At 40.3% G+C, this 12,500-nt stretch overlaps 1 protein-coding gene across 22 annotated transcripts in view; it reads right to left on the bottom strand.

Moving 5' to 3' along the window:
* GTDC1 (glycosyltransferase like domain containing 1) overlaps positions 1-12,500 on the bottom strand; it is a 159,509-nt gene that overhangs the window by 17,678 nt on the left and 129,331 nt on the right. For all 22 annotated transcript variants that reach the window (XM_072342107.1, XM_072342118.1, XM_072342105.1 and 19 more), the window contains one exon: positions 123-232. In XM_072342107.1, coding sequence (XP_072198208.1) covers positions 123-232 — 110 coding nt within the window. The remainder of the gene's footprint in view (positions 1-122; positions 233-12,500) is intronic.

The following is a 12,500-nucleotide window of genomic DNA, read 5'->3' as shown; positions in this document are numbered from 1 at the left end:
AGTAAAACAATTCAAATAAGTTTTGCAACTAACATAGCAAAATGCAGGAAAAAACCCCCGCGGAAATACCTATTTTATGGTAACTTTATGTTAAAGAATTGAAAAAAAAAAGTAAAAGGTACCTGGAACATCAGTGAAAGTCTCCCCGAGGACGGACACGTGAAAAGGTAATTCCTGCTCCTTCAGTTTCAGCAGCACTTTGAAGAAAGTTTCAGGATCTTTGTCGTGTTCCCTTGAAATAAACAGAACTTATCTCAGCATCACTTGTGTTTACTTGTGAAATTGTTTTCTGTTTACCAGAGCAGTATTTATCTTCAGTTCTACTTTGAGTATAAATTCCCTCTTTGTTTATACAGCATGCTTGAATATTTTCCTCAACCCAGCGCTCGGGAACAGAACTGTTTCATGCGATGCTTGTATCCCTTCCCAGCCCACAAACAATGCAACATCACACTAGAGAAAGGATAAGGTGGGGGAAAAAAAAGCTCCCGATCCCTTCAGTGCTTCAGCTGAAGAAGAAAGGAGAGAATACATGGAAGGCTTTTTCTACCTTTTGATTTTTAAGTAGGTAAGTTGAATCAATAAAGGAGAAGCCTATATTCATTTATTTATAAATCCAGCCGAAGATCATCCTAAATTTTGATATAGGTATGACAGTAACAGCTTTCAAACACAAATTTGGTTACTAACAAAATGCGAAACCGATTTGTTTGTCCGCTGCCTTTACCAGATAAATGGTTAAAAAGATATCACAGATGATCTAAATCTTCAAAATTTGGTAGATTACATTAAAAACAATATTAGATACTTCCCCGTGCTAAGGTGAATGTTACATAGATCTCGCATTGAATTGTTCTGCTTTAAATTATTGTATTTTAGACAGATGTGCGCCATATGCCTTTAAGATATTTTATTTATTATTTAGAAAACTCCACTGTTTTCCTCCCTGTACTAAGGGAAAACCTACAGCTCTGTGGCCCTGATGTCTTTCCTCACGGCCTGATATTCCAGAGTGAATCTGTAGGTTTGTCACACCGCTATATGAAAGATTAATCATTATATCGCGCAGGAAATCTGAAGCCAAATGACATCTGCAGCTCTACATGTGTTAATTTCTCATTCAGTCAATATTTTTGGTTTAGGGAATTAAAACAAATTAATCTTATAATTAATACGACTTTCCTGGGCTGCAAAAATCATCAGGAACTGGAGAGTTCTCCACATCAGATGCATTTTTTTTTTTCTAAAAGAAAGCCAGACAATAATTACTTTAAGAAGTTCTGCATCTCCCAGATTTGTTTTGTTCCAAATAATAAAGAGGAATGCAACAGCATAAGCTTCCTAACTTGTTTCACATCTGCAAACCAGGAGTCTTCACGGTGGTTCCAGTAACCAAAGTGGATAAGACGGAGAATTCGGACCAGAGAATTTTTCAGCTGCAAGAACACAAGAGCTGCTTGGATTGAGAGATCCACCTGTTTCTGGCAGGTAAATTATCAGTCCAAGCCTATCCTCAGTTCCCTGTTTGCCTCAGTTGCCCTTCTGGGCAGGTGCTCATGGTGCGTGTAAGCAAACCTGCATAGCACAGGCTGCACATGAGGCTGAGGCCTGCAGCTTCCCATCCACAAGTGGGGCCTGGCAGACAGAGCTGCGACGCTCACATGGATCCCTCCAAGCTTTTCACAGCCGCGCTATCAGCTCTGCAGTCACAAAAAGTCCTTCCAGAAAAGGAAATGCTTTCCCTCTCTCTTTCCAGAAGAGACCAGGGGTCCCAGAGGCAGCCAAAAGTGGAGGATGCTGTTGGAACCACATTGTCAAGGAGCTGGCAGGAGAACATGAAGCATCGCGGCTCGGAGAAGCCACATAAGCTGCACATATTTAGGAAAACTGATAGGAATTGGAAGTTGCAGCTTTGTTTAATAGGTGGGGAGGAACAGAAGGAAAATTTGGCACCCAGAAGGAATGCTGAAAGAGGAAATGTTTCCTCTGCACTGGAGGCTTTCTTAAGGGTTTTCGGATGTAGGTGATCCTCCTTCCTCATCCCCTCTGAAAACATTCGGCTTTTCTGCAACGCTCAGAGGTTTCAGTGACCCATTTTGTCAACTTTGCCACTTTTTCTCCCCAGAAGGTCATACGGTTTGAGCTGTCCATTCCTCTGACTTTTCCACGTCGCAGACATTTCATTTTCAGTCCTTTTTGTTATGACCTAAAGCAAGCTCTTGGCATGTGCACCTACAGGTGGCAATGCCTTCTTACACCCGCACATGAGCAGCGGCGTAGCTCCTGGTATAAAGGACTAACTAACACAAGATCACCTCTTTACCACACCAAAGAGCGCTACGTTTCTTGGCTGACATGGAGAAAGCCATATACAATCCAGTCTGCCTTACTCAGCAACAACTGCTTAACACACCAGATTGTCATAGCAGCGATCGTGGAAAAAGATGAACACAATATGGAATGTCTGTTCTGTAAAGATCTGCTCAAAATGACGCGCACTTTTGGCTGCATCTGTTGCATTTTGGAGCTTTATTAAACAGTATTAATTATATATACTCCATTTCCTTAGGAAGGCCTGCAAAATATTATGATATAAAAATACAAAATTTTCTTTCAAGATATTACTTTTTGGGGAAAATTAAACTAATCTGATTCCCGGGTCTGGCTTAGCTATTTAGTTTAGGCATTTGAAATGCTCTTGGATTTTTACTGGATATGATCTGCATCTGGTAAAGGAAAAGTAAGAACTGGGCATGGTATGAATGCAGTCTAAATTTCATCCTAAGAACGTGAAAGCATCAGAATGGCCAAACTCCAGCTGCAAAGTACCACAAAATGGACACAGGCACCATCTGCTTCCTGCTCATGCCTATATTTGCATTTAAGTACAATGCCTTTGGAGATGCTCAGTCTCCAGGTTTAAATACCACACACTAAAATTTTTTTACCTAGAATTACTCAAAGCTTATTAATATTTCTGTACCAAGAATGTTTGAAGTGTAGAGGTCTGGGAGTGGGATCAGAGTTCATCCTGACTTATGGTGACTTCTCCTTCTTATCCAAAAAGAACTGTTCCCAGATGAGCAATGGCAGGGCTGTAGCATCAGTATGCATCAGCATCGAGCCTCTGTTACCTCCGCCTTAGATTTTCTGTTTATAACATGGGTGTGATAGTATTACTTTTCACCACAGAAGGACACTGTCAGGATTAATTGACGACTTGACGTCCCTGTTTTCAGTCTAAAATGGTTAAAAGCCACAACATCTTCGCACTGCAGTGATGCACCTCTGTGCAATCAGTGGTAAAAGTCTTCAAAATACCCTTCTGCTTTTCAGGGATTTTATCAGTTTAGACTGAGAGCCCCAAAGCTTTACCCTTTGCTGGAGCTGGAAGGAGAGTGCACACAAGTCAGCTGAACCCAAGTTAATCCCTGCTGCTGCAGGAGACACCTACAGCCTGACCAGTGATGGAAAATACATGGGGACAAATAAACACATAAATAAATCAGTAATAAAAGGAATAGCAGAATTTTATGCACTATTCTTCGTATACTCATTTCTTGAATTTAAGTGAAATTTAGTATATTGACCCAGGTAGTTTTCTGTGACTTGAGCTTAAATATTTAAGTATATGTAAACTTATACTTGGTGATGATCCCAGCTATTTAGAATCTGGGGAAAGGCACAGACAGCAATGCAACTGGAAAGCAGAAGAGCTGGGCAAGAGAGAAAGAACTTGCTCAAAGCCACAAAATGAATGCAATCTATTATAACAAAAAATCCAGTTTGAAATCTGTGCAAGTTAATCAGTGACATGAAAGTGCTGAGCCAGGGAGAAACTCTAAAATATTTCAGATAATGCTGCATGAAAGTTTGCACCGATTCTGGTCCTGCCATCTCCCAAGGTGGGCCAGACTCTGAAAGGGTTACAAATGAGCTCAGCTAAATGCAATATTATAAAGCTTGATCTTAATCTTCTTAAGACATTTAGCGTGGCCGATTTGCAGTATTTCAGTGGTAGAGAATTCAAAATGGTGAAGGGCACACAGTAATATTTCACTTCAGACAGTGCTTGAAGTCCAAGCGATTCAAAAGATTTCTTACACAACATTTAGTAGAACACAGGGAGAGCCCGGAGAGGAACAGCAAGTCACAGAGGAACAGCCTATGGTAAGCATCAGGTAAGGAAACCAACTTCCAACCTGTGTGCATCTCCTGTTGCCTGCTAACTTCGTGAACATAACCTCTTGAATGCCAGGCAAAGGTGAGAAGTGGCATTACTAAAACAGGTGAAAAATCCTCAGAAGTCAAAGAAGCATTTTAGCACTTCCCTAAAATATACACCAGGAGATGAAACACATTCCTGGCTATCTGCAGTTATTGACAGAAGATGGCTCACAGAAGAGGCCACTAAAGAATTCTTCGTTATTTATGAGGTTGGGCAGCATTTCTGGAGATAGAGAACAAAAAAAAAAATAGGAAAAGGCAGAAGGTTGGGAAGAAAGGAAAGAATACAGAAGAGTCAGACTCTGATGGAAATAGAAGCTGCCAAGAGCATTTGAGAGCACTATCAGTTGCAGAGAAAAGGTCAGAAAAATATCAGTAAAGATATAAATTAGGAAGCAAAAATAAAACTGCACAGTAATTAAATGAGAAGAATGGAACAGAAAGAGAATAAAAAAAGGACATTCAGCATGTTACAAGAGAAGCATGGTGAAGAGAGAGAGGATGGAGAACAAAAGAATCAAGGATGAGAAGGTAGAAAACCCACGCAATCCATTAAAAAACTTCAAATTTCTGAGACAATGAAGGAGAAGAGTAGCAGGGGCTGCTGAGAGCTGGGAGAGCAGCAAGGCAGGACCCACACCTTTATCACAAGCAGAGCCAGAAGTTGGAAGGAGCCCTTATCCCAGTGATGTTCTTTGTTTGGGTGATAAAAGCAGGAACTTGAGGTTCTCTACCGGACTGGCTGATACAACACAGACCTGGGGAGGGCGATGGAGGATGCCACAGGCTGATAAGAGGACTCCTATGACAACAGCCTCCTGCTGACCCTCTATCTCATTCTCAAGAAAAGAAAAAACAGCAGCACATGAAGAAATGGGGCAGCCCTGAAATGCACACTCTGCTGAACTAGAAACGGGGCTGTGCTTTGTGCCCAAACTAACCAACATAAAAATGATCAGCCATTTAAGACGGCTCTGCACTATTTACTACAATACACCTTGATATTTCGCATTACGTTCTGAGGTCAGTAAAATTTGAATCCAGGCTTATAACGTCAGAAATCAACAGTGTAGTTACCAGAAAAGAAGCATGGCCTTCAGAACTGAGAATTACAGAGTTCTGGTCTTTTCCTGACACTGATTTCCCACGAGAGCGCTCTGCCCAGGTTTCCTCATCTGTACGATGCAGCTTTACAAGGGCTTTCATTTCCAGAAGTGTGCTGGGGGTCGGAGTCAGTAAATACTTCTGGAAGATAATATTCTTCCTAACGTTGAGAGGATTCGTGTTACGTGCCTGTTCACCATACCGATAAAATACATTAAAATAATTATTTTCATGGAGGGCAAAAGACTTTCCTAAATCAAAAGATTCTGGTTATACATTTTCTATGTTGACATTAAAAAAAGAACAACAACAACAAAAAAAACAATATTAAAAAATTCTAATACCAAATTTTTGCTAACAATGCTCCCGATAACTGCAAAAGAGGAAATATTACTGCCAGGAAAGAGCTGTTAGGAAAGAAATAGGGGAAAAAGAAATAACTATGAAAATGCAAACATGAAGGAAAAGTTAATTGCTTTCCATTTATTCAATTTATCACAGTATTTTTTTCCATCTTTTTACATCTCCAGTGTGAGGCTGAGGTACAGTGTAAATATGTAGTTAAGTCCAATGAGTTTTCTTCTTCAGCTCATCTGCTTACAAAAATGTGTCTGCTGTAATTGTGCCTCTAAACATTGTCTGGCATCATCAGCATCAAAAGTTACCGCAACGTCTAATATCCCCTCAGTTCACAGAAAATGGAGTCAGCTAGAAGAAAATGCTTCTGTGTAAGCATCACTGATAAAAAAAGATGCTGAAGAATAAATTTCAGGCAGCAATTGGGAAGTCCTACAAGTGAAAAAGGCCCTGATGCTCACCTGCGCTTGCAGAGCACCTGTGCACGCCAAGGGATTCAAAGCTGGCAAAGGACAGGCACAAAGCAACTGAACACTACTGACAAACAGCGTGTTTTATTTTCTACTATAGCCCATGACTTATTTACAGTGAGGAGTGTGTATTTTACCTTCTGATTTTTTTATTTTTTTTTTATTTTTTAAATTGCTGGCCTGAGAAAAATGGGTGGCATTTTGCTTTATGCTGGAAAAGCATTTTCTCCTATCTTGCATTATCTCGAGGAGATTCATAAAAAAAAGAACCTTGGGAGTTTATTGTTTAGATTCTTCTTCTTCTCCCCTCACAATTCATGAAGAAAAATCTCAAAATAAAATATTACGCGTTCTCCACCCAAAGAAACCTCAGGATCGCCATCAGTCATTGAGCCTCCTGCTTATTTCCTAAAGAGAGATTAACCTTTGGAGACAAAGACCGCTCTATGGTCTCAGTTCCATTGGTGTAAAAATCAATGCTCTTTTATTCAGATGCTTTTCTTTCATTTCTTTTACTCCAAATTAGTTAACCTAGCTTTTCACAAGTGCGGGATTTAGATGAAGACCATTTCTGTAGTATTTGGCATGGAATGCACTAACTGCTCTGGATCACCTCGACTAGTTTATTTACAGCATGAACTTCCTTTTGTGTTCCAAAGGTAATATGACAATTGGTTTCCTGTTGTTTGAACTCAACGGTAAGCAAGATAAAGAATCTGAGTGATGCTGACAGCCCTGATAACCTTACTTAGTATACCCACACTGTAATTCCACATGCCATATAAAGTCATGCCACAATAATAACCGATGCGTATGAATATAAGTGGCTAAGAATTTTCTCAGGTGGTTCACTGGAAGAACAGAAGAATCAAGCATAAGTCACTACATCAAAAATACTCTATTAAACATTTGCCTGACATTGGAAAATCCATCACACTAAACACGGGGCAACAACACTGCCCATTCCTCCCTAATGTTCAAAGTGAACTATCACCAAACTGTGACTACTGAATATTCCCCTAAATGCTCTTTCTGGATCAAAAAGCAAGTCCTGCCCACTAATGAGCACTGTGAGGAGGGTGAGCATAGGTACCAAAGACAACTCTGGCTTTTTGGGCTTGTGAAGCTGTTCTCTGCAAAGATGGGGCTCCTAAGAAGGAACTCTTTTGGCAAGAAGACCAAGGTTTGAAACTCATTAGTCAAAGAGATTAACACAACTACACATCTCACAGCTTTCAGAACAAGGAATGAACTCATTTCATCGAGCCAAGTTTTCACACAACTGCAAGCAAGAAAAAGCAGAGACTGGAGAAGGCAAAGGGAGAAAGAAAAGATGAAAACAAGGAGGAGAGGAAAGTGGGGAGGAAAAGAAGGGAGTGAGAGAAGAAAATCACACATTGCAATGCAGTAAGAAGAAGAAATTCATTGAAAGGAGCTTTGAAGGAAGAAGCAGAAGAAACATAACCCCCTGTTATTGGTGAAAATAAGGAAGAGTATTAGATCACTGGTTGAGGAACAACTTGATTTTTGACTCTCAGAAGGTAGTCGCATGCTGGGTGCTGCATATTACAAAGGGGGCTGGTGGCTCTCTGCTAAGTTTGCCTGGGACTTATTACAAAACCTTTTCTGTCCTTGTTTATGATGCTTCCCAGGACTGAGTCCATCTTGGACTATGATCTTCCCCCAAAAAATGCTGCCAAATTTTTTCCAGAACTGCCAAAGAACGAGATTTAAAAGTCCCACTACCTAATGCAACTGCAATGCGTATCTTGCGTACACTGCATTTCAAAGAAGCCTGTTCTATGCATTTGAGTCTCATTTCATTTTCAAGCAAGAACTGAACATATGAATGGGTTGGATTTTAACTCAAAGAAACGCTTTTTATTGCCCTTGTGAAGATCTTCCTAAAAATGTCCACATCTCGGACACATCTCAGAGCAGTCAGGCTGCTGAAACCCCGGTAGAATCTAACATCTGAACTGAAAATATGGAGCCTGACTTCACTTTCAAGGATTCCTCTCCTGGGCTCAGAATAACATCATTGGGCTTCATAGAATAAAGAATTCGTTTGTATGCATTAAGAATACAAAATCATAAGAAAAAGAGGAAGACTTGCTTAAGAAAAAGACAGTGGTAGAAGACGGGGGATGAAGAGGCAGAAAGCGCTAAATGTGCTCTTCTAGTTTGACTACAACTCTCAGAAGTGAACCACAAAAAGCATAAGGAATGAATAAGACCTGACCAATTTGACCAGCTCTACAAAAACAGCACAGCAAAGTACTAGTGAGCTGAGCGAAGACTGAAAGGGTGGGAGACAAAAAGATGTAAGAACGGGTCAGAACATGTAAAAAAGAAGGTGATACACTGATTAAGAAAACTAATGTGAGAGATCAAGAGGGCAGTGTGGTGAGGTTGGACAACGGGGCTTATGAGTAAGCAGAAAGCAGCTGGGACAGTACCATGCGTAAGCCCACTTCCTTCACAGCCATGAAAGGACTCCTTCATCCCAGCAGCTCACATGCATTCCTGCTAAAAAAAATGGGTTTTGCAGTTGCTCGGAGAAGAAAGACATCATAAAATGAATCTCTTGTCAAGGAAAAGGGCAGGGACAAACTTACTGGAGCTTTTATGTTAAACTGGGGTACACTGATCCCAAACATTTAAGTTCTCAATTTTTCCAGTCCTATGTTTAAGTCAAGATCGTCTTTTCAATCACTTGTCATGAGAGCCTTCAGAGGACAGCACTAAAGTGGCTGTGCTATGAGCAGCTGGGTAGGACAGAGGGAACAAAGAAGGGTTCTACATATGACATTTGAAGCAGTATCTTGATGCTATTTGCCTTCTACTTTAAAATGCAAAAGCATCCCCTGTAGCAGAAAAGCACACACAGGGCTCGAGTTTTGCTTCTGGTGCAGATAACACTGCTTTTACAATCACTTACAGCTCTCGCTATATGCACCCCAGGTAGGATGTGCTTTAACCTCGACTTTACAGGAGTGGAAAAAGGGTTGACACCAAATTTCTCCATATGTAACGAGGAGCAAAATAGGGCTGCAGAGCTTGAACAGAGAAAAGAAAGTACAGTGCTTAGTAGAAGTGAAAGAACCAAATGTATTTGGGGAAGCGGTGAGTAAAAAAGAAAGTTTTATTTTAATATGATTCTTTTTCAGCCTATTAAGTTCTCCAATATCAGAACGAAGTCTGCTAAAAGTTAGTAAATAAAGGCTTTCTGGAGAGCTTTATTAAATCACTTATGACTTATCAAGTTAAAACTCCCACTCAGATATCTTAATAAAACTTTCAGAGAATATATTTAATTTTACTGGAAACCAGAAACCGATTGCTAACCACAGGAGTTACTGTGTGCTACATCACTGAACAGCTTTCTGTAAATAGAATATTTACCAACAACTTGGATTTAGTTCTCTGAAGTTTCGGTTTCTGAAGGTCAAATAACTATGTAACTGCTTAATAAAGAAGCAAAGAAGTACCTCTAAATATCTCCAAGCTCTGATGGGCTTATATGCTGCTCCTTAGGTGAGGTATTAGCAAAGCTTATTTATTTTCATTTCCAAGGCTTTTATTTGCTCACTCCCTTGTGGTAAAGCTGATTTCCACGATGATTCCCTTCTTAATTTTAATACCCTTTTTACTCATCATATAGACATAAGAATTTTCCATAAAATAATGAAACCCTTCCAAAGGAAATGAAGACAACTAGGAAAGTAAACTACAGCTTACTTTTTTTTCCTCCCCCCAATTAATTGATCCACTGTCATATGCATATAGGAAAGATTTTTTTTTTTAATGAAAGGAAAATAAGGTTAATTAACATAAAACCCCTCACTCCTTGAGATGTTGAATTCTGAATTTTATCCATGCTGCCTTAAGTGCCTTGATTTCCCAGTAATGACCTAGTTCTCCTAATGAGTAACATTAACCCCTGGCTGTAGCTGTCCAGGACTTAATTGTCAACTGGAGCTGAAATAGGAGAGTTTGCCGATCAGCAGGTATGTGGTATATTAACTCATGTCATTTTAGACCCTAATAAATAAATCTGTTGCTAAGGCAACAGGAACATCAGCTGTATCATTTTTTTTCCTCCTCCTCCCCCCCCCCCCCCCCCTTTTTAAAGGAAACTGCTTTTCACACCGAGCTTTTTAAAAAGGAAATTAACTACATATAACCGTAATTAGAAGAAACATCGCTTCTCATCTGAGAAACATATCTACATTAATGAAAAAAGGCATTCAAAAAAGAGGACTGCTTTCTGCTGTGACCGGAGTAACTGAAATGATTTCCCACAAGTGAAGGAATGCAATTTGAAGTACACATCTGAGTGAAAACAGATCACAAAATATTTTAGCTTTTTGTATTTCGGAGATAGTTCTCTGCTTTATTACACTGCTGATACCAAACGAGCAAAATGCTTCAGCTACTAATCAGCAGCCTGGGCAATTGAAACCAGATGAGAAAAAAATACCACTCAAAACCTAACACCTTCACTACTCTCTGTGTATCTTCCAGTATGATTGGCAGAAACACAATCTTCTGGAAGGATAAAAAACGCTCCACGACCAACTCATCAGACTTATCAGCTAATGAAAATGTAAGTACCTGATTTAAACACAGATGCCACTGCTCCTCTCCGGCCCACGGCCACAGCTACCTGAAACTTGAATGGAAAAAGAAAGAGGAGATTGGTACAGTCATCGCAGCTGGGCAACGAGAACACCTCACAAAAGGCACATGAGATCTGCATTGTTTGCTTGCTGCCTCAGTTTCTCCACCTGCAAGATCAGACCCTGAATACTGCGGTTTTAGAGCAGTAGATCTGAAGTGTTACAAAAAGACAAACCCTACGTATCTTCAACTAGTAAAACTGCAAGTGATGCTCATTATAGGAGGAGGATTTTCATAACTGAGCCCTCTCTGTTATACAGCAAAAATTTCTGCAAGCTCTCAGAAACCAGAATTAAGGAAAAGTGCATCTTCCACTAAAACGATCCAATATCCAAAATTCCCAGCTGCTAGAAGAAGTTTCAAGGTTAGATTTCACCAATGAATGAACAAGGAAATAAGACAAATACTTCCAAACTCCCCTTCCAGTTCACATTTAAATCCTGAGTATTTCATCAACTTTCTAGTTCACTCTTCAAAATAAACTAATATCTCCTCCTGAACACAACTCCGGATTGCATGAAGAAGCTAAGACTCTTTTCTTTTTGCCTTAGGTGTTCAAGAAGTAGAGGGGTCAGCTTCTACTTAATCAGACACATCTACAGACACATTCATGGCAATTCACCATTTGTCATCTGCACTGCACTTTCGGTGAACACGGTTTTCTTTGGGAGTATTAGATAACTTTTCTTACATACTTCTAAAAAGTATCCCTTTAAAAACTGTTATAGTATATCCTATGGGCTTTTTATCATATCTGGTGCCTTTTAGTTAAGGCTGTACAAACACTTGCATTTTAAGCCTTTGCTTTCAGTCTGTCTTATCTACCCAACACTTTCACCTTTTAGAATTAAATTTGCCAGAATCAGCTGCTTTTCAAAGATGAAGTTTTCCTGTAGCCACTCAGACCCCATTTAGCACAAAGCCAGAGCCGAGTTCTGTTATTTCCCCATACAAGGTGGCAGAGAAGCACCAACCTGCTGAGATTTCCCTGCAACGGAGGATTTTGTGGGTGACACAAGCAGGATACTTCTGAAAACGATCAACCTCTGCCTACCTTATGTGATGCTGCACATGTAGCCATCCGGAAAGGAAAAGCAACCAACCCCTACAATTCTGTGATTCTGCTGGGGATGCCCATCGAGGCTAATAACAGCTTTGAGTACTCAAAGGTGATTTTGAGGTGGAGCACTTTCATCTTCTGCTGCCTTTCTACACCTGAATTCCTGGTGGGATAAATTTATTCTGCAGCGTGAGCAAAATATGACTTGGGTATAGATTCACCGTATATTAAAGAAACCGCATTCTCAAGAGTCTCTGCATTAAACACCTCTGAATTCTGAATTCCTGTTAAAGCTGAACACACAGACTACACAAATTCTGCACGGCGCTGCCGTGGTGAAGAGTCGCAAGGTGCTACAATTAGAAATACAACCTCGTAGGCTCCTCTTCTTTGCAGTTTGCAGGGGACTTGTGCTGTCACCTCCCAGAAGAAAGGAAAGTGGCTGTATTATCAGAGGTGCGTTCCTGAGCAAAGGTCCTTGGGGTGGGCAGCCACATGGTAGTGCAGTGACGGGCACATGGTGAACACAGAACAAGCTTTTCTCCACAGACTCCTTTCTTCACCTCTTTGAGCTCAGCGATGCTCTACATTCAAACCAG

This window comes from Excalfactoria chinensis, chromosome 7 (genome assembly GCF_039878825.1).
Source record: "Excalfactoria chinensis isolate bCotChi1 chromosome 7, bCotChi1.hap2, whole genome shotgun sequence".
Lineage (NCBI taxonomy): Eukaryota > Metazoa > Chordata > Aves > Galliformes > Phasianidae > Excalfactoria > Excalfactoria chinensis.
Note: the sequence above shows the minus strand (reverse complement) of the source record. Positions and strands in the feature narration are given on the sequence as shown.